At 43.2% G+C, this 25,688-nt stretch overlaps 1 protein-coding gene across 2 annotated transcripts in view; it reads right to left on the reverse strand.

Annotated features, from left to right (window-relative positions):
• COL4A6 (collagen type IV alpha 6 chain) overlaps positions 1–25,688 on the reverse strand; it is a 390,567-nt gene that overhangs the window by 69,429 nt on the left and 295,450 nt on the right. Inside the window, exons 20-28 of one of the 2 annotated variants that reach the window (XM_070759518.1) lie at positions 25,499–25,603; positions 24,142–24,299; positions 22,238–22,417; positions 16,925–17,108; positions 15,698–15,751; positions 13,965–14,036; positions 12,645–12,752; positions 4,586–4,807; positions 1,856–2,017 (exon numbers count right to left, since the gene is read on the reverse strand). In XM_070759518.1, the coding sequence (XP_070615619.1) occupies positions 1,856–2,017; positions 4,586–4,807; positions 12,645–12,752; positions 13,965–14,036; positions 15,698–15,751; positions 16,925–17,108; positions 22,238–22,417; positions 24,142–24,299; positions 25,499–25,603 (1,245 nt within the window). The remainder of the gene's footprint in view (positions 1–1,855; positions 2,018–4,585; positions 4,808–12,644; positions 12,753–13,964; positions 14,037–15,697; positions 15,752–16,924; positions 17,109–22,237; positions 22,418–24,141; positions 24,300–25,498; positions 25,604–25,688) is intronic. The other variant, XM_070759516.1, reaches the window with a different exon arrangement.

Raw genomic sequence — 25,688 nt, forward strand, 5'->3', positions numbered from 1 at the left:
GGCTCCCCTCCATGGGAAACACCACTTCCAGACTTCCGTGTTTTTGTGATGCTGCAGGGGAATCCCAGCAGGGGAATCTCAGCAGCGTAAAAACGGGTGCTTCGCTGGCAACGGAAGTCCGGAGGTGGAGTTTCCCAGTGAGGGGAGCCTCAGTGAAATTGCAGCATCGCAAAAACATGGAAGTCCTTGAAACCCCACCTCCAGACTTCCGTGTTTCTGTGATGCTGCGATTTCGCTGAGGCTCCTCTCGCTGGGAAACCCCACCTCCGGACTTCTGTTGCCAGCGAAGCACCCATTTTTGCGCTGCTGGGATTCCCCTGTAGCATCGCAAAAACACGGAAGTCCGGAGGTAGTGTTTCCCATGGAGGGGAGCCTCAGGGGAATCCCAGCAGTGCAAAAATGGGGACTTCGCTGGCAACAGAAGTCCAGAGGCGGGGCATCCCAGTGGCGGCGGCTTGGGTTTGTAAGGTGAAAATAGTTTGGAAGAAGAGACAAAAAAAACCCTTAAACCCCAGGTTTGTATCTCAAAAAGATAGTATGACGAGGGGTTTGTAAGACGAGGTATCATTGTACTGTATATTTAATCCTGACTTTATTTTTTACATACTGTAAATAACTCAAGGTGTCAAACATATTCTAACAGTCCTTCTTTTGCCTACTTTCCTCCGTGAGGTGGGCTAGGCTTACAGAGTCTAAATCAGAGGTCCCCAAACAAGGCAACTTTAAGACTTCTAACTCCCAGAATTCTAACTCCCACGAGTTTTAAAGTTGCCAGGTTTGAAGACCTCTGGTCTAAATGGTGTCCCAACACATTCTTGGACATTAATGTAATCCTTTGCAATGCATCAGCTTTCCCCCTGCATTCTTTTCAGTGAAACTGTACATGTAGTCCTCGTTTGACGATTGGTTGCTTAGGGACTGTTCAAAATTACAACAGTAATTTAAAAAGGTAAGTATGACTTGACTTTGACAGTTTTCAGTGAGGTTTTTTCAGTTTCTGGCCTTTCCTCCCTTGGTTTCTAGCAAGGAAAAAAAAAGGATTTGTTCAATGACTGTAGTGTTCACATAATGACCACTGCAAAATATGTTGTAAAATCGAGTGTGATCATGTAAATGACCTGCTTAACAACCTCTATGGTTAATGGAGTAGTGGGTTGCTACTGGTGTGGCGGCAGATTGCGCACTGGTAGCAGCCATCAGATTGCGCAATTTGCAGGTAACCACTCCGGTGGCCGTCCTATGGGTGCCACCATCTTTTCCCCCAATTTGTTTGCATTTTTTGCTTCGTGCGCATGCCCAAAAGCAAAATCTTGTGAGAGGACACTCGTGTGTGTGAGATTTTGTTGATTTTTTGCTTCCGTGCATGCAAGGAATCACCAAAATCTCTCACACAGATGTGTCCCTCGTGAGATTTCAGCACGTTTTTGCTTCCTGCACATGCCCAGAAGCAAAAGCACGCTGGGGATGCGCACACACGCTAGACAACTGAAGTTGCAGCATTAATGGCAACCCGCATCTTGACTAATGACTGTAATTCCAGGTTCAATGATGGTCATAATTCGAGGACTACCCGTATCCCACACTGGCTCAATGTATTTGGTTGAGAATTTGGGCATCTACTTTGTTCTCTCATGTCATCTTCAGATTTCTGGAATCTCCTCAATAAATTTAGAAGCCTGAACCCCTGAAAAGTGCTACCAAGTCTACGGAGAGGGGTGGCATACAAATCTAATAAATAATAATAATAATAATACCAAACTCAAGGCTGTGTTTCAGGTGGGCAACCTGCAGGGAAGCTCTGCAGAGGGAATGTCTGAAGGCCTCACACCTTCATCCAGGGTGAAACAAGCCATACCTGGTGACCCCGGAAGGCCGACTGTTCCCACCGGACCTGGTTTTCCTTTGATGCCAAATGGACCTCCCGGGCCTGGCGGTCCTTGCAGTCCATCAAAGCCTGGAGGACCCGGCTCTCCAGGTGCTCCTTTTCTACCTGGCAGGCCAGGCTTTCCATCAAAACCTGAAAAACCAAAATGATCCATCTCCCATTCTTTTTCCTCTTACCTGGATGCTCAATAAAACTCATGGGGCTGATTCGGGCATCATTACAGTGACAGAGTTGGAGGGGACCTTGGGGGTCTTCTAGTCCGAGCCCCCTGCTCACGTAGGAGATTCTGTGCCCGAATCTATGGCACGCGTGATACAGGTGGCACATGGAGCCCTATCGGAGGGCACGCGAGGCATTGCCTAACATAAACTCCAGTGCTGGCCAGCTGATTTTCGGCCTTCCGGAAGGTGGGGAAAGGCAGTTTTCACCCTCTCCAGACTTGAGGAACCCCCCCGGAGCCTGCGGATGACGAAAAATGGACTCAACGGTCCTACTGGAACTTACTTCTAGTAGGCTTGTTGGGCCCGTTTTTCACCCTCCACAGGCTCCAGAGGCTTTCCTCAAGCCTGGTGAGGGTGAATAATGGCCCAATGGGCCTACCAGAATAATGCCTGCATGCATGTGCCTAGCATGAGCAGAGGCCATTTGCAGTATGGGTGTGGACACGCACATGTGCTATCACGCATGCACGCTTGTGCCCTTTTGCCACCCAAGCAAACCAAGGTTCGCCATCACTGCCCTATGCCATTTTGGGGAAATGGTCATCCAATGTTTTCTTTAAAAGTTCCAATAATGGAGCATCCCAATTTCTGGAGGCAAGCCGTTTCATTGATGAACTATTCTCACTGTTAGGTTTCCTTCATTCTAGGTTACTTCTCTCCTTGATTAGTTTCCCTCCATTAATTCTCATTCTTCCCTCAGGTGCTTTGGAGAACAGGTTGACCCCTTCTTCTCTGTGACAGCCCTTCAAATATCAGAAGACTGCTAATCATGTGAATTTGATGTGACAAACTTGAGATCCTCGGCTTTTTAACATCTATGCAGTTTAAAAGTGATGCAAGGAAGCGCTTACTCTATACCCAGCTGTAGAGAAATCCTATTTATGATATTTGATTCAATTATATATAAATATAAATGAAGGCAGTTTTTTCCTCCAGCCCCATAAGGTTGAATGAGATCCTGATTTGATACTCATTGGCCAATAGTTGTTCTCACTATGGAAATAGTTGTGCATCCTTATGTTAAATATAGGTGTATACCATGTTTTCCCCAAAATAAGACTCTGTCTTATATGTCTTATATTTTTTTTGAACCCTGAAATAAGTGCTTGGCCTTATTGCCATGCACTCAAAAGCCCGATTGGTCTTTTTATTAGGTGATATCAGGGTATATACCAAATACATATGAACATGTGTCCAAAACACATATACCAGTAGAGTGAAATTCCCTGAAGATGGGCTCTAACAGGACTCTGAAAGCTAGGAAGACTAAAGCTCTGGTCCCAGTGACTGATACAGATTGGATCTTGCAATATGTAATTACTTCAAATCAGAAGTAATTCACAACAATGAGGGGTATAGTTTGATCTGAACACAACTCTTGATTAGTAGGCTCCCTCTCAAGGTTAAGAGGATGTTAATTTAAAGACAGAACGCGATTTCATTATAATCCTATCTCATTAACTACAGGACGAGGAACTGGTTTTCTTTTGTAAACAGATGTCTGCTCTCATCTCCATTGAATTAGCTTGCCTCCAGAAGATATCTATAACCTTCTGGTTATACATGTAGATAACTAAATAAATACATGAATTGTTTACATTGACTTTGAAATGAAGTGACAAACTACTTGCTCCCCCCCCCCCCGAAAGTATGCCAAATAAATAAATAAATAAGCTATGACAATAGCTGGCTGATTTTGTTTGTTTGCTCATGTTTCCTTTAAATATTCATTTTTAGAGGAAAGAAGAACATATTCCTGGTACTGCAAAGAAAGGCAACTTATCCAGTAGTATGCTTCTACTGATGCGCCTAATTGTGCACAGCTCTGCGGCTCAGGTGCAGGTGATAGAAATCTCATACAGGAACGCACGTGTGCACGTGTTTCAAAGAGGGTTTTTTTTTGCTTCCGCTCATGCTTCCTGCGCAAAAAACCTCACTGAAACACATGTGCACATGTGTCCCCGTGCAAGATTTTGCTATCTGCACAGTTGCAGGAAACAAAATTTTGCTCAAACGTGCCTCGTGTGCCAGAGCCATGGAGCAGCATGCCATCAGACGTACCGGCAGGAACCCACCATGGCTTCTATCCCAACATTTTACTAGCAAATGATTTTGGACTTGTGGTTTGTATCTTTTGGGGGACATGTAAAGCCAGACACTGTGACTTGTAAGCTAGGTTGATTTTTTTCTATAATAAGAAATGAGGCCACTATGGATTGTTCCAGAAAGACAAGCCATCAATGTCTGCTTAGAGAAACCAAAAAGCTAGATCCAAAAAGTATTCTCTTCAATAGTTTTCTCTAACCATTTAGGCCATTTAAATCTCTCTATCTTCTCTCTTTGAACTCAAAAACTCTTTGAACTCGAACTACACACAGTAGAGTTTCCCACCCAAAAGGGAACCATGAGCAGACTTGCTGAACTTCAGTAATTCCTCAGTTGGCATTTTACAACCAAACAAAAGATGCTTAAAACTTACCTGGCGTTCCAGGAAAGCCAAAATCTCCAGGAAAGCCATCATCTCCTGGTAAGCCAGGTAAGCCAGGTTCTCCTTGGGACCCTGGTTCAGCCCCAAACACGTCCCCAGGGGATCCATTTGGGCCAACCAAACCAGGACAGCCTTCTGGACCAGGCAGCCCATCCGGTCCATCCACTCCTGGCCGTCCTTTTGAGCCGGGATCTCCACGAGGGCCAGGAAACCCTTTCAAGGAAAGAAGGCAGGGTTAATTTCGGAGCAACAGAGAAGAGTTGCTTTAGGGCAGTGATTCTCAAATTACATTGGACGGGAAATGAACACTCGGACACCAAGCTGGGTAAAGGGGGTCACTTTATTACATATTAACAGAAAGACCTACAGGGGTCGCTAAATGGGGCAGAGATTCCTGAACACAACATGCCTGGGCAACTAATGGGCGTAACTCCATGCCTGGCCAGGGTGAGGCATGCCCTGCCTACACCCAGCCCATAAAGCCACACCCAGCATGTGGGAGGGCTTACCTCCCCCCATGACCGGGAACTGGAAATGACGTAGGTGAGCCCCAAGGGCACCCCCTTCACACCACTCCACCTGGTTAGGCAGCATGAGTTGTCCAAAGGTGGTGCCAATCATCTTACAAAAGATGTCCAAAGGAGAACACACAGTTGCTACTGATACACATTCCACCCCGTTTCTGCCACATAGTGACCAAATATATAGACATCCAATTGTTGAATCAAAACCTATTTACAAACAGATGCACCCCATAAACACAATTCCATTTCACTTATCTACGATGGAGTAGGCAAAAAAACAATCTGTATTAAATGCTCTAGGATTGCAAAATCCTACTCCACCCCCCCACTAGGCAACCTTTGGAAATGCCCTGGGTTGAGTGGAGGGTGGGTGGGTGTCTGCAGGGCTGCGAGCTCGGCATGAAAGGAAGCATGGGGGAGGAGCAGGCCCTGATATATGGCACTAGCCCCACCCACATTTCCCAGAATGCCCATGCCGCCCGCAGAATCCTCTGGGGCACTCTTGCGCTGCCGGGCGATATCGCCCCAGCTGATAGGCGGTGCCGAGTTGCTTCCCGCCTTCAACAAGTGTTGTCTGGGCATTAGTTTGCCATTTCATTCATTCAATTTTCTTATGCCGCACTTCTCCTTAGACTCAGGGTGGCTTACAACATGTTAACAATAGCACTTCTGAACAGAGCCAACCTATTGCCCCCACAATCCGGGTCTTCATTTGACCCACCTCGGAAAGATGGAAGGCTGAGTCAACCTTGAGCCGGTGATGAGATTTGAACTGCTGACCTGCAGATCTAGCAGTCAGCTTCAGTGGCCTGCAGTACAGCATACAGCACTCTACCTGCTGCGCCACCCCGGCTCTACGCATTACAGCCTATGATGAATTAGTTTCACAGGAACCGATGGAATGGATGCTACCCAAAAAGGCAACGCTGCTGATGGAAACATTGGAGAGAAGCAACTTAGGATTCGGCTCCCGCTGTCTCTCCAACGGTCAGTCACAAGGGACATCTATTAAGGGGAAATATACGGCTCTCGCTCATCCGTTTCTGTGTTCCGTTCTCTGAACTCCCTGATGGGAATGGCCAACAATTCAGGTCTGGGGTAAAGGTAGTCCTCGACGTACGACCAATAATTGTAGCCCACATTTTAGTTGTCGAGCAAGACATTTATGAAGTGAATTTTGCCCCATTTTATGACCTTTCTCATCACATTTGTGATGTGAATCACTGCAGTTGTTAAACGAATAACATGGTTGTTTAAGTGAATCCGGTTTCACCATTGACTTTGCTTCTCAGAAAGTGATAGAAACTAGAAGATTGACGGCAGAAAAAGTCCTCCTGTCTAGTCTGTCCTTATACTATTTCCTGTATTTTATCTTAGGATGGATGGATGTTTATCCCAGGCATGTTTAAATTCAGTTACTGTGGTTTTACCAACCATGTCTGCTGGAAGTTTGTTCCAAGCATCTATTACTCTTTCAGTAAAATAATATTTTCTCACATTGCTTCTGATCTTTCCCTCAACTAACTTCAGATTGTGCCCCCTTGTTCTTGGGTTCACTTCCCTTTTAAAAACACTTCCCTCCTGAACTTTATTTAACCCTTGAACATATTTAAATGTTTCGATCATGTCCCCCCTTTTCCCTTCTGTCCTCTAGATTGAGTTCATTAAGTCTTTCCTGATAAGTTTTATGCTTAAGACCTTCCACCATTTTTGTAGCCTGTTTTTAAACCCCTTCAATTTTATCAATATCTTTTTGTAGGTGAGGTCTCCAGAACTGATCACATGACCTCGGGACACGAGGGATCTACGCATGCGTCGGATGGACTAGACGCACCAAGGGAAAGCTCCCCCATATGAAGAAGAAAAAATAAAAGTTAACCCTTAACTACCCTCTCTAGCTTACTAAAAGTGGATTGAGAGGAGAGTGAACTGGATAAACTGTCGAAAAACTTCACCAGAAGGAGTTAAAAGTTGAAGTAAATAACTCTTTTTGACGCGGTTGGGTGAAGAAGTAAGAACAAAGCGAAGATGGCGTCTGCTGTGGAGCTGGAGGAGAAGATGGACTCGTTGCTTAAAGGTTTTGCTGATATGGGCAGATTGCTCCAAGAGATGAAAAAAGATTTATCGGCACTGGGAACCGGAATGGCGGAACTGAAACAACAAACAAAAACTCAAGACCAAAGGATTGGAAAACTGGAAGCGGGGAAATCTCGCCAGGAAATTCGTATCATTAATCTTGAAGATAGACAGCGCCGTGCTAACATACGCTTGAGAGGCTTCCCCAAAGATTTTGGGGGGGGCAAACAACTTATTCAAGAAATCCTCCAGTGGTTCATTGAGAACAAAGTTACATGTGAGTTGCAAGAATTTGAAAGAGCGCATTGGGCTTTTGGTCCTCGCAGGGGTGATTCAAAAGACATTGTTATCAGATTTCTTTCAGAAAGAAGAGCTACAGAGATTTTTAAAGAACTCAAACAGATTTTAAACTTACGCTACAAAGCCTTTCCAATACGTGTTTTAAAAGATTTATCTGCCGAGACTCTCAAGATGAGAAACCAGATGAGAGAGATTTCTTCTCAGCTGTATGAAAATGGGATAAAATTTTCTTGGAGATATCCTGCCACCATTATTGTGTTTAAAGATACTAAATTTTTCCAGGCAAAGTCATTAGAAGAAGGAAGGAAGATGCTTTTACAATTGGGATTAAATCCAGAGGAAGCAATGCAGACCCAGGCATCGATCGACCAGCCAGATGCAGCAGAACAGTTTCGCGAGTCAGAACAAACCAAGGAGGAGAAGATTGCCGAACTTCAAAGAGAATTGGCCTCACTGCAATCGGAGAAGCGTGATCAGCCTCGTGTGACCAGACAGAAGAAAAAATAATAAACTGAACTGAGTTGTCGTGCTAATATGGTATTAAGTTTTCCAACTAATTAACTTTTTTTTTTCCATACTTTTGTACTTCTTGTTGGGGGTTCACGCTAGTTAATAAAGGGAGAGGAGGGAAGGAGGGGGGAATCTTTTATTGTCTTGTAAAATGGGGGAGAAGGGAGGGCTTTCAGAGGGAACGTAGATCTAAGAGTGCCTCTCAGTAACGGAAGATTTTTTTCCGTTGCCTTCCCCGGTGGGAAGGTCAGGGGAGGGGCACAAGGGTGTGGATTCTTTGGGAAAATAAACAATTCTCCGGTAGGCTCTGTTTTGTTGAAAGAGGAAATGCATCTAGTTTATGCAGATGGGTGATCTAAGCCTTCTATCTCTCAATGTAAATGGTCTTTCATCACAGAAAAAGCGATGTAGAATCATGAAGCTAGCTAAAGACTGTAAGGCAGATATTTTATTCTTGTCGGAGACTCATAAGGGAAGGGAAAAAACAAATAAATTAGTAAAAAATATTGAATGGGAAAGAATTTATCATTCGAAAGGAACGAATAAATCCAGAGGGGTGGCAATAATGGTTCATAGAAGAGTGGATTTTCAGTTAAGCAATATTAAGAGAGACAAGGATGGTAGAATGTTATTTATTAAGGGGAAAATAAGAAATAATCTAGTAACTTTAGCGGTTATTTATGCCCCTAACGTAAATGCAAAACAATTTATAATAAATGTAAAACGGAAATTAGATAATTTTGCGGAAGGTATAGTGGTTTTAGCAGGTGATTTTAATTTGGAACTAACAACAGGGAAGGGGGATAAGAAAAAGTTACATTTAAATAAAATTAATATGATGGACCTCCATCAAAATGTGGTTAAAAGAGACACTTTCTATTCTGCAAGACATAATAAATTTAGCTGTATAGATTACATGTTAATTAATAAAACAGATAAGGTTAAGTTGAAGAAAGCGGAAGTGAAAGCCATATGGCTATCAGATCATGCTCCTATGTTAGCTGTGTTAGAAATAGGGGTTTGTAACAAACAAAGAATTTGGAGGTATAACCCCATTGTTTCTGCAAATGAGGAGAGCAGAACTAAATTACAAAAGGAACTCAATGGATTTTTTAGTATTAATGCAACAGGCGAGGTTAAAGAAACAATAGTCTGGGATACACATAAAGCAGTGATGAGAGGTAATTGCATTAGTACGGAAGCTTTTCTTAGGAAATCCTGGAATGTTAAGAGGAATAATCTATTAAAAGAGATAGAATTAATCCAAGAAACTTTAAAAATTACAAGAAACAGAGAATGGAATTTATTACTATCATTTAAGAAAAAGCAATTGCAATTACTTGATGAGGAAAATTGGAATAAAATGAAGATGATTATGAAACATAGAATTAGAAGCTGGAACAAGAAATCCATGAAGCAAATGGTACATTATTTAAAAAAAAGAAAAGAGAAATCTTTTATCTCTGCTTTAAAAGATAAGGATGGTCTAATAAAACGTAATACTGTAGAAATGGAAAAAATAATGAGAGACTTTTATGGGGAATTATATAAAAAAGAGTATGTTGTTTCACAAACTTCAGAGGTTAAAAAGCAATTAAAGAAAGAGGACAGTCAAATGTTAAATGCAAAAATTACAAGTGAGGAGATATCTAGAGTTATTAAGGGATTGAAACCTGCTAAAGCTCCTGGTCCAGATGGTTTTACAGCTGAATATTATAAAGTGTATATGAACGAATTATTACCGTATATGGAGAAATTGTTTAATAATGTAATGGAAACTTTTGAAACTCCACAGACGTGGAAAATGTCAGAAATTATAACAGTCCCAAAACCAGATCGTGATTTAATGGATCCTAGTTCCTATCGCCCTATTAGCTTGTTAAATCAGGACTACAAAATATTTATGAAAATATTGGCAAATAGGGTGGAGAATATATTACCAAAAATAATTGGAGAAGATCAATATGGATTTGTGAAAGGAAGGAAAATCTTTGAACCAATAAGAAACGTGATTAATGTTCTACATCATGCTACCAGTACCAAAAGGAAATTAAGCATTTTAAAATTAGATGTTTATAAGGCCTTTGATAAAGTTAATCATGAATACCTATTTCAACTATGTAAAGATTTAAATATGGGAAATAAATTTTGTAAAGTTATAGAAACAATATATAAGGATAATGTAGCTCAAATTAGAGTAAATGGCAATAGAACAGAAATGATTAAAATTCAAAATGGAACTAAACAGGGATGCCCATTATCCCCAATGCTATTTGCATTAGCAATTGAGACCTTAGCAAATAAAATTAGAAATGATAAGGAATGGAGAGGCTATCAAATAGGGGAACTTGAATTGAAATTAAACTTATTTGCAGATGATGCTATAGTAATGTCTGAAACCCCAATTGAAATGATGAAAAAAATAATGATATTACTTCAAGAATTTAAAGATCAATCTGGGCTTAAGGTTAATATAGAAAAGTCAGAGATAATATGCTTAAATACTGGCCCCAAAGAGCAAATTGAAATTCAAAAAATTTCAGGATTGAAACTAGGTTGTAAAAAAATGAAATATTTGGGAATTTGGTTATTTAAAAATCCATCCAAAATAACAACGGCCAATTATAATTTAATATGGAAAAAAATCCAGAAGCAGATCAAAAATTGGAAGGGAAAAAATTTAGGAAGAATGGCTAAGATAAGGGCCCTTAAGATGATGATAATACCAAAGATGATGTATTTGTTTCAAGTTTTACCGGGCAGTTTTCCTGAGGCAAAATTAAGAGAATGGGATAATAGACTAAACTTTTGGATTGAAGGAGAGAAAAAATCTAGAATAAGGAAGCATTGGCAGTATGCACAAGAAAAAGAAGGAGGTTGGGGAAGCCCATCTCTAGTAATATATAGAAATGCATTTCAAATTGAAAGGTTAATCGAGCTACAGCTATGGGGGGAAAAGAAATGGGTAGAATTAGAAAGAGAAATTAATAATATAAATAATAAAGAATTATTATTTAAAAATTGGAATAGAATTGAAATCAGTACCCTAAGTGATTCTTTTAAAGCATGTTTAGAAATATGGCTTAAATGGCAGAGGACAAGTGGAATAAAGTTATCCAAGCTATCAACGTTGCATGCACTGAATATAGGGGATGAGGCTAATTTAATTAGAATCATTAAAATATTAAATAGTAAAGGGGTAATGAGAATGGAACAGCTATATGAGAAAGATGGAAGAGTTAGTAGAACTAGATTGGAATGGCTGATCGGTAAACAGCAATGGTTGCAGATTAATGCAATATGTACATGTTTAAATAAAAGGGAGAATAAAGAAGCCTTCTTACGAGAAGAAAATAACTTGGAAAAAATAATAAGGGTAAAGATAAATGAAAGTAAAGGACAAGCCAGTAACATATATAGAATGCTATTGCAGAGGCAAGAAGAGGTAGTTAAAAGTCTAACAAGATGTTGGCAGGATGACTTAAAAATAGACGAAAGAGAAATGGAAGAAATAATAGTAAACATATATAAGATTAAAAACACGAGAGTTAAAGAGATGAGAAGAAAAATCTTACATAAGTGGTATTATACACCTGCACAACTTGCACACTACCAGGGGAAAGAGAAAGGTAAATGCTGGCATGGATGCCAGAAAAAAGGAATCTTTATGCACATGATCTGGGAATGTATAGAAATACAGAAATTCTGGAAGGTAGTCCAGAATGAAATTAATAAAATGTTAAATATTAATTGGATAATTACAAAAGAAACAGCAATCTTAATTAAATATAGGGAACTAGGAGAATCTAAAGAAATTAAAACTGTAGCATTGGAAAGTGCTCAAGCGGTGATAGTATTAGGATGGAAAGACTCTACAAAATGGACACTACAGAATTGGTATTGGTACATGGTGGATTACATACACTTTGAAATTATGGAAATAAGATTAAATAATTTTGATGAGAATAAACTAGAGAAGCTGATGGTGCGATGGAACAAGGTAAAAGATTATATGTTAAGTAGAATCTGTGATGTAAATACGAAAAATAAACTACAATCACTCTTTTAGTAAAAAAAAAGCGTTCAAGATAGAGCCAAGGATTAATAGATAGACAAATAATTCAAAAGTCTTTGAATCCTTCTATAGGGGTGGTGGGGGTGATGGGGGGGGTGTGTTGTTTGGTGATGGGCACATGCACTGTGCACTGTTATACGTTTGTTTTTTGTAAACTTATAAAATCAATAAAATTTATTAAAAAAAAAACAAAACATGACCTCGGGACACTGCAACCATCATAAATATTAGCCGGTTGCCAAGCATTTGAAATTTGATTACAAGACAATGCAATAGTCATTAAGTGTGAAAACAGCCATAAATCACCTGTTTCAGTGCCACTGTAGCTTTGTACTGTACCAAATGTAAGTTGAGGACTATCTGTAGTTAATTTTTTTTTTAAGTTCGGGTATTTCAGTTGATTCCTGGTGATTCCTGGTGATTTCATGGGTATATCCGCTCCGAGTCTTCGGAGAGGGGCGGCATACAAGTCTAATAAATTATTATATCCACCTAAGAGTTTTGGCAATATTATGAAGTGTGTGGCCAACAACTTGTGGGTTTTTGCCTCCTTTCTGGTTCTTACCTCGCATTCCTGGGAATCGAGCCAACCCGGGTATGCCCGGTTCTCCTTTAAAGCCATTTAAACCTGGCTGCCCTGGAAAACCAGGAAATCCTTTGCTACCCTTGGAACCTGAAGATAGAGAAGACAATCAGTTTCGGAAGAAACAAACACGGGTCCTTCTTAGCTTCCTAGAAAAACGGGAACAAGGCTATGACTCCCCTAAAGGGAGCACTGACTCCAATGGGTAAAGTCAATGTAGCTGGGATTAAATGAGGGTCCTTAGTACTCTCTGTTCTTAGTTGTTTTATTGCAGAACATTTCATTAACATTTCATTTCATTAGATACATTCATAACTAGGTACCTTCATCAGTACTAGTAAGAAGTGCAAGTTGCTGTAATATTCTAGTGCAGTGATAGCAAACCTTTTTTCCTCGGGTGCCAAAAGCATGCCTGCCCACACCCATAACTCAATGCCCCCTGCATGCCCCACCCCCTGTGCATATGTGCACAGTCCCCCCTGCACTGCCCCACCCCCTCCTCATAAATGCACAACCCCCCACTCCTCCATTTCCTGTCTTTAGATGGGCCCGGTAGGCCTGTTTTTTGCTGCCCCATGGCTGCAGTGGCTTCCCTGGAGCCTGGGGAGGGCGAAAACGGCAGACTGAAAATCAGCCGGTCAGTGCACATGTGTGCACTGGAGATGAGCTAGAGTAATGGCTCACACTTGCCATTGTTTTGCCATCACGGTTCTAGTGGCTTGCCTGTCAGGGTTAGTAGTGGTGAAGCGGTCTTAGGGATACTTTGGTTGGGCTGTTTGCTGCCGGCTTCTTTGGCAGTTTCTTGATTGGGGTCTTGTAGGTTTGAAGTGAACCTTGGAGTTAATCTATGCTGATTTGGGTATGGATTGCTACTGGAGAGACGCTGGGGTCTTTTTGTTCCCTTTGTGGTGTGTTGATTATCTCTTTTGCGTAGCATATAATTGTTGCTAATGTCTATGTGTCTCTTGATGGCTGATTTGTCAGAGAGCCAGGGTTCCAGAATGCCAGGCCCTAGCATTTTTGGACTTGGCTTGGTCTAGGACAGGGGTAGGCAAAGTTGGCTCTTATGACATGTGGACTTCAACTCCCAGAATTCCTGAGCCAAACATGCTGCTCAGGAATTCTGAGAGTTGACGTCCACATGTCATAGAAGAGCCAACTTTGCCTACCCCGGTCTAGGATAGTCACATTTTCCCAGTTGAAACTATAATTAACTCTGTCTATATGTTATGAAATTGAAGAGTTTTCATCATGTCTTCTGACTGCTAGAAAAAGCTGGGGTTAAAGGCCAAAGCCACCAACCTGGAAATCCTGAAGGTCCTGGAAATCCAGGTGGACCAGGGATTCCAGGGATTATGCAGGGCAAATTTTCTCCTAAAGACAGAAAATGCGTTAAAACTTTGTTTTTGTTTTGGGGGTTAAACAAAACTTGCAAGAATCTTTTCCCACGTTCCCTAGAAACAGGGCCAATGCCAACATCTCAAGATTTACCAGAAAATAAAGTGCTCAAGTCCTCTTCTCTCACTTAGGGACAATTGCATGTGGAATTTTGGGGTAAGTGATGAATGATGCTTCAGCCCTATGATTCTGGGCCACTGGCAAGAAACACAGCTGATTTCCTTTGCGATTAACGGCAATGCAGCCTGTTTTTCCCTAGGCAGAATGCCATCAACCTCCCGTTCCCAATTTTTTTGCTTCTCTTTTGCTCCCATATTGACAAACTTGTAACAATAAAGCTTCTGCTTTAGACTATTCATGAGAGGTTCCGGTACCTGACCACTGTGGCCTATGAATGCTCTAAATATCGTTGCTTTCAATTTCTGTGGATGATTTCATTTTCCACAGTTCTAAAACAGAAGTAAAGTGGAACTGTACACATGTTCATATAAAGGGTGGCAAAGAGTTTGTAGCCTCCGCGTGGCTCCTCATTTCTCCATATGACTTAGGGTTTGCAAAACACTTTATTTACTGATATAAAATCAAGAGGAAAGTAGCCATGGTACTTTGTAAGGTTTTCCCTCCCTCAAATTACCATCCTCTCCCCTCCTTGCCCATGAAACGGCAACTACCAGAACACCCCCCTCAAATGAGCACCAATCTAGGGAAGGCACAGGTGAACGTCAATCCAATCCTTTGCTGAGTGACAAAAATCATAACTTATGGAATAGGGCAGTGGTGGTGGTGGTGGTGTCCACTTGGCTGCCAGAGTATCGATTTGAGTCCAATTTGGAATAGGGCCGCGTATAAATTGTACAATTTATATTTTTTTTCAGGGGCCAAGCACTCATGTCTTCCAAAGCCATTGACCAGCTTCATGCAATAAGCAAAGGACAAGAACACAGCCAGAAGGAAGCAGGGAGTGAGCATGGCAGTTGCACAACTTTGAAATGGGGCAGGCAGGGGGCAGGAGAAGAGCACTGGTGAGCAAGCTCCCATAGATGGATGGTGCCTCTTGCCACAGGTGACTCGGTCCGTCAGGAAGGCTCTCCTCAGTGGTGGGCTGCACCTGGTATGGGTCCACACGGTAGTGTGGCGGTAAAAATTACCATGCGCACACAGCTGTACATCCCCAATTTGTGCACATGCACCCCCATGTGAGATTCGGCTTCTGCGCTTCTGCCACGAGCAAAATCTCATGCGAGGACACTCGTGCATGCGAGATTTGGGCTATTTTTGGCCATTTTTTGCTTCCGCACATGCGCGGAAGCAAAGAAATAACTGAAAATAGGCAAAATCTCACCCGCGAGAGCATCCTCACATGAGATTTTGCTTGCGATGCATGCACAGAAGCCGAGTTTCACACCAATGTGCATGCACAGCCACACTGGACGTGTGCACCCACGCCAGACTTGGAGAGTGTACTGGCAGCCCCGAAGACGAGCAGCCCTTCCCTGGACCTCCCCCTCCAAATAGTTGAATCACATGCTTCTAGGTGTGTGTGTGTGCGTGTTTGTGTGTGGGAGAGCACCTGGTGTCATGACAGGGAGGAAGAGGGTGCACCCGTTCCTCTTGAGCGCCCAGACCCCTGCTCTCACCTCCCGGAGCGTCTAAGTCTCCATTACCAACCTCTTCACCGCAGCAGCAATCACCTATAGCGGTTAAGCAAAGGAGCACAAGTTAAAACAAAGCAGAGGGGAAAGGGGGAGCAGAGAGAGAAAGGATAACCCCCCGAGAGGTTTGGTTTGCATCCCAAGCCGCCGAGATTCACAGGTACAATATACAGGGTTAATCCACCCAGAGGATCGTCATAAGGGCTGAAAGGGTCTGAAGCCATTAGAAGACAAGTCTGCATCACATTGAGAGACAAGGCAGACAACAGGTGGGGTGACACAAAAACAGCTGGGCTCCCCCAGGCTTAACATCTGCAAGAGGAAGCACCACCTCTTGACCAAAGACCCAATTCATATCTAGAGGAACACAATTAAATGAACTGAAACCCACAGTAGAAGAACAGCCATCCTGCCTTTTATGGAATTATTGACGGAAAAGCTTGGATGAAAGGCCAGGAATCAGCATGGTGTTGGTCTCTTGTCTTCTGGTGGGTCCCAAGCAGAATGTGAAAGCTCAATCCCACAGGGCAAAGTTGATGTCATTGTCATCATCACCATCATCACAATCTAATTGGTTTGTTTTAAAAGCTTATCCTCTAAGACAGAGGTCTTCAAACGTGGCAACTCCAAGACTCGTGGACTTCAACTCCCAGAATTCTGGGAGTTGGAGTCCACAAGTCTTGGAGCTGCCAAGTTTGAAGGCCTCTGCATTATATTTTTTTTCAATATACTGACATTTGCATAATAAACCTTCAGGGCAGTCCATCTGTTACAGAAGACAACTGGAATTCTTACCTGGTTGATAGCTATTTGCATTTGAACTTTTAAACAAACCATGGCTTATGTGCAAATCTAGTGAGTGTCTAGTGAGAATTCTGGGAGTTGAAGTCCACAAGTCTTAAAGTTGCCAGGTTTGAGGACTCCTGCTCTAAGATCATTCTTTGTCAGCAAAATCACCCCAAGTTCTATGAGAAGAGGATCTTAATGCGATATTAGATCTTCTCAGGCAGCTTGAGTGGCTTATTTTGGGATTGGAATGTCTTCCTTAAGTATATCCCCAATAATAGTTCTGTGAAATCAATTGGGCTGGGATGGAGGGTTCCATGGGGACCTGAATTTGGATCTCCTAGACCGTATCTAAACAATCTGAATGATCCACTATCCTGATTGTGGCAATCAATCCAAACTCAGATCACTCCTCACACAACTTACCTGGTGGCCCTGGAGGTCCCGGTTGTCCTGGAATGCCACTGATCCCTGGATCGCCCGTAAATCCAGAATGTCCACTTGGCCCTGGAAAGCCAATGCCAGGTAGGCCAACTTCACCAGGTCTCCCCCTTGCGCCAGGTAATCCAGGGAAGCCTTTGTCCCCTGGGAAGCCAAATCCGCCGTTGCCCTAAATGCACAGAGATACAAAGATTATGCAGAAGGGAGAAATAATCCCCATATCAGGAATGACGGTGAGCCAAGTCATAAAGAGAAATACTCTTTGGGTTGGAAACAAAGGTTCTGAGGGTTGGTAAAGCCTGTTTCTAAAGAAGATGAATCTCCACCTCTGGCTTGAAATTGGGTCTGAACTGGAAAAAGAACTACAGTGATCCCTCGATTTTCGCGATCTCGATCTTCGCGAAACGCTATATCACGATTTTTCAAAAAATATTAATTAAAAATATTTTCCCACCCGATGACGTCACTCTCTTCCTTTCTCATCTTTCTTTCTCTCTCTCTTTCTCTATCTTGCTTCTTCCTCTCTCACACTCTCTTCCTCCCGCTCTCATCTCTTTCTTTCCTTCTCTCTCTTTCTCTATCTCTCCCCCTCTTGCTGGCGGGCGGCGGGCGGGCGGTGGGCGGGCGGGCGAGCGGGGGCATCAGCGAGGAAGACCCAGGGAAGATTCCTTCGGCCGCCCAGCAGCTGATCTGCTCGGCAGCACAGCGAGGAGCGGAATCGGGGTTTCCCCTTTGCGTGGGCGGCGGGGAAACCCCGATCTTTGTCTGCTCGCTGCTGCTGCGCTGCCGAGCATCACCTGCTGGGCGGCTGCAGCAGCAGCGAGCAGACGAAGATCGGGGTTTCCCCGCCGCCCACGCAAAGGGGAAACCCCGATTCGGCTCCTCGCTGCGCTGCCGAGCAGATCAGCTGCTGGGCGGCCGAAGGAACCTTCCCTGGGTCTTCCCTGCCGCCCACGCAAACTCCACCATCTGCGCATGCGCGGCCATGAAAAAAAAGGGCACGCATGCGCAGATGGTGTTTTTACTTCCGCAACCCTACATCGCGAAAAATCGATTATCGCGAGGGGTCTTGGAACGGAACCCTCGCGATAATCGAGGGATCACTGTAATGTGGTCTCCAAGGCCTCCCAAAATATGGCAGATTTCTTTGAGGAAATCTCTCTCTCTCTCTCTCTCTCTCTCTCCCTCCCCCAAATTTATATATCCCCACCGGGGCAGATTCTGCTTACCGCCACTACTGGTGCGCTTCCCATGGATCTCTGCAACTCTGACATGCGCGCCTGCACATCCGAGGGAGGTTTTGCTACTGAGCATCTGCAGGGAGCAAAATCTCATGAAGGGACATGTGCACTTGTGAGATTTCAGTTTTTCTTTTGCCTCCGTGCATGTGCAGAAGAAAAAATTGCCAAAAATCACCAACATCTCCCACGCTCGCACATCCTCTCATGATATTTTGCTTCCTGCGCATGAGCAGAAGCAAAATCTCACTCGGTGCACCACATGCACACCTGGTCACCCAGAGCTGCACGCACAGCTTCATTTTCGCTACTGGAACACTGTCCCCCCTGTCCAGGTAGGAACCCACCACTGCCGCCCACTCGCGAAGGACTCTGGGCAGCTTACAACAATAAAACAGTACAAAAACAATTTAAAATCCCATTAATACAGTCATACCATATCATCCTATTATATTGGGGTCGGAACTAAGAGATGTCAATTTCTCAGTCCTGACGGCAAATCAAGGTTATCAAGGCCTTCCGGAAAGTCAGTAGGGTGGAGGCTGTGAAGATCTCAGGGGGTGGTTGGTTCCAGAGTGTTAAGTTCAAAATAAATTGCAGGACACGTGGTTGCCTGATTCTTCTTTATTGGGAATCGGCTCATGTGGTATAGAATTTGCAGTTGAAGACAACGCGCCTGGCTTGGGTTTCTATTTTTAAGGAATTTTTTCTTGTAGGTGTGGCTTTGACAGTCGCTCAAATTTCCCAGCCACGGTTTAGCCAATCCACGGCCGGTATGTAAATGATAGTTTAACATACAACATTACCATAACCTATTTACATATTGGATATTTACATGGGTACACAACACAGAGAGCCAGAACTGCCACAGAGAAGGCCCTCCACTGCAGCCATGCCAACCGATACTGCTTAGTTGATGGGACCCAGAGAAGGCTGATCCTGTGGGGTCTAATTGATCTCTGGGAGCTATGCGGCAGGAGACAGTCCCGTAAATAGTTTGGCCTAAGCCATGTAGGGCTTTATAAGTATTAACCAACCTCTTGAATTGTGACCGGAGACAAATTGGCAGCCAGTGCAGCACACAGAGTGTTGGTGTAATGTGGGTGTAGCTAGGCACACCCACAACAGCTCACCCGGCGGCATTCGGGACAAGATGAAGTCTCTGATCACTTTTCAAGGGTAGCCGCATGCAAAGCTACCCTTGATGTATTCCAGGGCCATTTGCTTCCTGGTATGGCATATAAGAAGAAGTTAGGACAGCTGCCAGATTAGCTTTTGCACAAGCTTGGAAATCTGAAAGTTACCCCCCAGAAAATATGATAATAATAATAAAAAAAGGTCTGTGCAGAAATGGTGAAACTGGTGTCAGAGCTACAAAATTGTGAAGATAAAAAATACTATGGAAAAAGTTTTATACCTGGTTGAAAATTAAGAAAATAATTTGGTTATTTATATAAATATTGAATAAATTTAAATATTATTCATCATATAAATGTGATGGAATAACTTACAGAAATAACCAAAGAAGTGTCGAAGAAATTTCACAGAAATAAAAAATAAGAATATTTAAATATGTTTTAAACACAAAATTTAATAAACAATTTTTTTGTTAAAAAAAAGAAGAAGCAGTCAGGAAGTTGTCTGTGCTGGAAATCAATTATAGGTGGATGAAAAGCTCTTGTAAGATAAGAGTTGGGGAAAGGATGGTTCGTCATTCTATCTTCTCGGAATACCACTACATCTAATCTAAATGTCAGCCCTTTAATCTAGGCCAGTGATTAGAGGGCCCTGCATGCCACCTCTAGCACATGGGCCATAGGTTCGCCATCATGGATCTAGGCCAGTGATGGTGAACCTTTGGCATGGGTGCCACAGGTGGCACACGGAGCCATATCTGCTGTCATGTGAGCCATTCCCCTAGTTCAGCTCCAACGTGCATGTATGCATGGCCAGATGATTTTTGGCTCACACGGAGGCTCAGGGAGGGCGTTTTTGGCTTCCAGAAAGCCTCGGGGGGGGGGGGTGTTTTTATCCTCCCCCGCTTCCAGGGAAGCCCTTGGAGCCTGGGGAGGGCAAGACATGAATCTACTGGGACCACCAGAAGTTGGGAAACAGGGTGTTTCCAGCCTCCAAAGGGCCTCCAGGGGTGGGGGAAGCTGTTTTCAACCTCCCCAGACATTGAATTATGGGTATGGGCACTCACACATGCACAATAGCACTTGCCTATGCTCTTTTGGCACTTGAGGAAAAAAAGGTTCACCATCACTGATCTAGGCTGAAGAGAGTTTACCAAAGCTGAGAACTTCTTTTGTCAAAGGCTTGACAAGTTGTACGCAGTGACCCACATCATCAAAGGAAAGCAGTCTGGTCTCATAATCCATAGCCAGAAATAATGTATTCATTAGAAATTTGAAGTAGCTGTAGCTAGGAGGACCTTTGAACAGGTTCGACTAGCACACCTATCTATCTATCTATCTATCTATCTATCTATCTATCTATCTATCTATCTATCTATCTATCTATCTATCTATCTATCTATCTATTCAATTTTTTATGCCGCCCTTCTCCTTAGACTCACAGCTGGACTATTGCAACATGCTCTACATGGGGCTACCCCTGAAGAGTGTTCAGAGACTACAGTTGGTCCAGAATGCAGCTGCGCAAGCTGTTGTGGGTGCCCCTAGATACACCCACACTACACCAATTCTTCACGAGCTGCATTGGCTTCCATCGGTCTCCGGTCACAATTCAAGGTATTGGTTATTACCTTTAAAGCCCTACATGGTTCAGTATCTCCGAGATCACCTCCTACCACATACCTCCCAGCGATTCCTGCATCTACTCCAAATACCTAGTTTTATTCCCTCCCGAGGGACTCAGGCTTTGGCAGGTCTCACTGACTGTGGACTACTCCAATGATTGGAGAATCAACTGTTGAACTTACCTTTATCTGAACGGTGATTCTCAATCAATTAAGACTAGTCTACAGTCAGGCCCTCCCTTGTAATCTTCCTAGTAAGGTTCTACAATCTGTCTTCTGACCTTACCTTTACACCTAAAGCAAATCTATGCCTATCCTGGTGTCCTATTTTACATGTCTCAACTATATGTTATTTCTGTCAGTCTTGTATATGTGTTGACCACCCTGAGTCCAAGCTTCGAACTTCAAAAAAAAGCGGGAAGACTGACAGAATTTGAGCTTTTATAACATGGGCTCAGTCCTGATTGGTTGACGGACGGAGGTCAGTTAGCAGTGGTTCCAAAGCAGGTCCAAAGAGATGTTGTCCATTGAAAGGAGAGGTAGCAAGTTTCCACTTATGTTTGGCATTCGCTTGCCAGGAGCGGAGCCAGAGCATCCTACGGGCCACAGTGGAAGTTGCCATAGTGCGGGAGGCGAACCTGGCTGCTTGAAGTGAAGTGCGCCACTGCTAGCATCTTGGTGATGTCTTGCTGAGATCTAGTATCATCAGGTGAAATCCTTTCTTGTAGATCCCGCAGCCAGGTCAAATTTGCCCGGGCAAAGAAGGAAGCCGAAGTGGCCACCTTCACTGCCCAGACACCAGTTTGGTGATTTTTTATGAGAGTCTGCTCGATTCTTTTGTCCTCCAGTTTCATCAATTCTGCTCCCTTCTTCGGGCCCCCTCAGCTAAACAATGTCAGCTGGAAGGTCTATGGGAGAGAGCCTTATCTGTTGTGGCCCCAACTCTCTGGAATCAGCTACCTCCTGAAATCTGCACTACCCCCACCTTATTGGCCCTCCAGAAAGCTGTAAAGACCTGGCTTTTCCGACAGGCCTGGAACCATTGACCTTGGGGGGATGATTAGCGAGGTTGGCCCATGAATGTTTGGATGACTGTAACTATTTTAAATTGAAATGTCTTTTATATGGATCTATACCTGTTTTTATTGTGAGCTGCCCTGAGTCCCCAGGGAGTTGGGCAGCATAGAAATCTAAATAAGTAAGTAAGTAAGTGATAAAGCTCAACATCTCTGGATGCCATTTTAGGGGAGAGACAGGCATGGATTTTATTGTAAGAAGCTCCAAGATGGACAAACCTACCGGAAGACCACGTGGGCCTGGGACACCTTGCATGCCATCCCTACCAGGAGTTCCAGATTGCCCTGAAGCACCCCTGAATCCGATATTCCCTGGATCTCCTCGAGGTCCCCTGCCTGAGGCTGAAGATGGTTCACCTTTCTGTCCTTTAAGGCCTGGAAGACCAGCTTGACCTGGGAAGCCCTGGAAGACAAACAGAGAGAGCTCAGCAAAAACAGATGATGTACTCATTAACTATAGGAGTGAAATGGTATGTTGGAAATACCGTATTTTTCAGAATATAACGCACAGGAATATAAGACACATCTTAGTTTTTTGGGAGGAAAATAGGGAAAAGAATCTGATTACCAGACATTCATCTGGCAAGCATACTTAGTCTGGTCAGTTTCAGCACATTATTTTATCCCCTGGTTAAGGCTTTAAAAAAAACTTTATTCAGAGAGAGTAACAATGAAAGAGCTCACAAGCCAGTAAGAGCTGGGAACATCATTAGTATCTGGTTAGAGCTGGAAAGAAACATTCAGAGCAAGTAGAGCAATGAAAACAAACCTGCAAAGGGTTTGGAAAACATTCTTCGCAAAGAGTAACAATGAAAGAGTTTGCAAGAGGGTAAGAGCTGGGAAGATTGTTAGCACCGGGTTAGGGCTGGAAAGAAACTTATTTGGAGCAAGTTAGAGCAATGAAAGAACCCTGCAAAGACTTAGGGCTTAGAAAACATTCTTTGCAAAGAGTAACAATGAAAGAACCTGCCAGCTAAGAGCTAGGAAGATCATTAGCACCTGGTTAGGGCTGGGAAAAAAGCTTCGAAAAAAGCTACATTTAGAGTATAAGATGCACATGAATTTCCAGCCTTTTTTGGGAGGGAAAAAGTGCGTCTTATACTCTGAAAAATACGGTAATCAGATAAGAGAGGACATGGCCTGCAGCTGTTCATGTAGTCTTCGAATAAGGTAGAACTTGCTTACCTGGTCATATTTCTAGTCTGGTTCACATTGGAAGGCTTTGAGGATTATTGATGGAACCAGATTAGTCCTGGATATGCTTTGTTTTTATTTTTATTGCTTTTGGTGTTAAATATGATTCAGATAATAAGAAGATGAATTACAGTAAATTCTGTCCATGTATCAGGCATGAATGATCAGGTCTTTCTACCTTTCACATAAAGGTCTGGTCAAATTGATTTATTACTACTCATGCATAGAAATCCTCTCAATTAACTTTGCTTGTGGCTACATAGAGATTCTAGACCGATCCCTCTTTTAATGTCACTGCTCAATATAGTTGGTGTGTGTGTGTGGCTGAAGGTTCACCGGAGTTCAAGAAAACCTTTAGCTAAGATTCTGTGCAGCTTGGGAGAACCCCCAAATCCCACTCCTCGCTGGTCACACCCACCCCTCCTCTTCCCTCCCCACGTGGCCCATTTTGGATGCAGGTAACTGTAAGGCCCATACGGAGGCTTAGGGAGGGCAAAAAACAGGCCTACTGGACATTCCGGAGCCTCTGGAGCCTGGGGAGGTAAAAAACGTCCTTCCCATGGTGCAGGAGGCTGACTAGGCCACGCCCACCATGGCCACACCCAACCAGCAACCAGGCAGTGAACCCCGTGCTAAACCTTTTGAAGCCCAGTTCTTTATTTCAGGAACATACAGTGGGGCTTTCTTCAAGATAGTTAGGGACAAAGAGTTGTCTATTAGTCTCCCAGCAAAATATTACTCTGGCCCGATCCTCTTTGGAGGGAGAGGGACATCTTCTGTTGTATGACCACCCACCATAAACAGCCTTCTAAAGATGAATTTCATTTTTCCCACCAAACAAAAAGGGGGTTTAAAAAATTAAGCTTATCTAATCTTTCAAATTTCTTCTGAGATTGTTCCCTATAGAACAAAAGAAATCCATTATTTACTTACTGGTGGTCCGGGGGGACCTAATATACCATCTCCTGGATCCCCCAAGGATCCTTTTGGCCCAATGTCACCTTGCCTGCCAGGTTGACCAGGGTTGCCTCTCTCTCCTCGCAAGCCAATTATTGTGAGTCCTCCCCCACAGGCACAATCACCATCTTCCCCTGGGAAAAACAATTATTCACTTCAGACATGAGCCACACCACAATTGTGAGCTCAAATCAGGGTCATTTTTAAAAAAAAGCTACCTATAAGTCTTTGTAGGTACAAACGTACTATCTGTATTTTAGTTATTTCTCTCTATCTTTGTCTGTCTGTCTGTCTGTCTGTTTGTCTTTCTTTCTTTCTTTCAGTATCTTGTCTTGATTATAACTCAGTCTGTCTCTGGTTTATGGGAGATGTTGAAAAAATGTATCCTAGCATTTGTTCCCCCAGCTCATAAAAATTGGTGGTCAGTTATTAGTCTGGTTCCTTCCTCCAAATTCTGAGAGTGATTAAAGTGTTAGATTAGGAGTGGAAAGATCTATGCATTGTACATCTAGTCCACTCATGTAAGCTGCAAAGATCAGTGGTTCTTAATCTGGGGATGGGACCCCTTTGGGGGTCAAATGACTGTTTCACAGGGGTCACCTAAGACTGTGGGAAAAGACAAATTTCCTCTGGTGTTAGGAACTAAAGCTTCTGTTCTGGTGCCTTGAAGCATATTTTTACAACCCGACCAGGCATTTACAGTGGGGTGGGGGGGTCTCCCTCTGACCTTCCTGCTAATCAGCTTAAAGCTCTGTTGGGAGAATTGGGGAGTAGACTTATGGTTGGGGGTCACCACAACATGAGGAACTGTATTAAGTAAGCTACTTAAAATCCACCTCTGCCGCCAGGCATGGGGGAATTGAGATACTCTTTCCCCCTAGGCCTTTACAATTTTATGCATGGTATGTCTGTATGTATGTTTGGTTTCTATATTAATGGGTTTTTAATCATTTTTAGTATTGGATTATTATTGTACGCTGTCTTATTATTGCTGTTAGCCGCCCCGAGTCTCCGGAGAGGGGCGGCATACAAATCCAATAAATAAATAAATAAATTAAGGGGTTGCGGCATTAGAAAGGTTGAGAACCACTGGCATAGATAAATAGAAGATGTCCATGTTTTCCTAAACAAAAGGTTTTCTTTGGGTCATGTGGGCATAGATCCTCCAAACCAAAATGAAAATTCTCAGGCCAAAATGAAAATTACTCAGGCCAAAAAATTAAAAACAAATGGACTCATGCAGTTAATCTTATAGTGGCTTTCTTCCAAAAAGACCATGATTGAGTCCGTGAGAACATTGTGGGAATGTTCAGACAAAGAGAATTTTACTCACCTTTATACCCTTTTAAGCCAAAGATTCCTGGGGGACCCCTTGGTCCAGGGATACCTGGCTCCCCAGGTTCTCCACTAAAGACTGCACCTGCTGTGTGTATTGTTTCTGCATTTTGGAGGGAAAAAATGATTTTAAAATCCACAAGGATCTAAAAAAACTGCATAAATCATGACAAGCAGGAAGATATTTC

This window comes from Erythrolamprus reginae, chromosome 8 (genome assembly GCF_031021105.1).
Source record: "Erythrolamprus reginae isolate rEryReg1 chromosome 8, rEryReg1.hap1, whole genome shotgun sequence".
NCBI classification, from domain to species: Eukaryota; Metazoa; Chordata; class Lepidosauria; order Squamata; family Dipsadidae; genus Erythrolamprus; species Erythrolamprus reginae.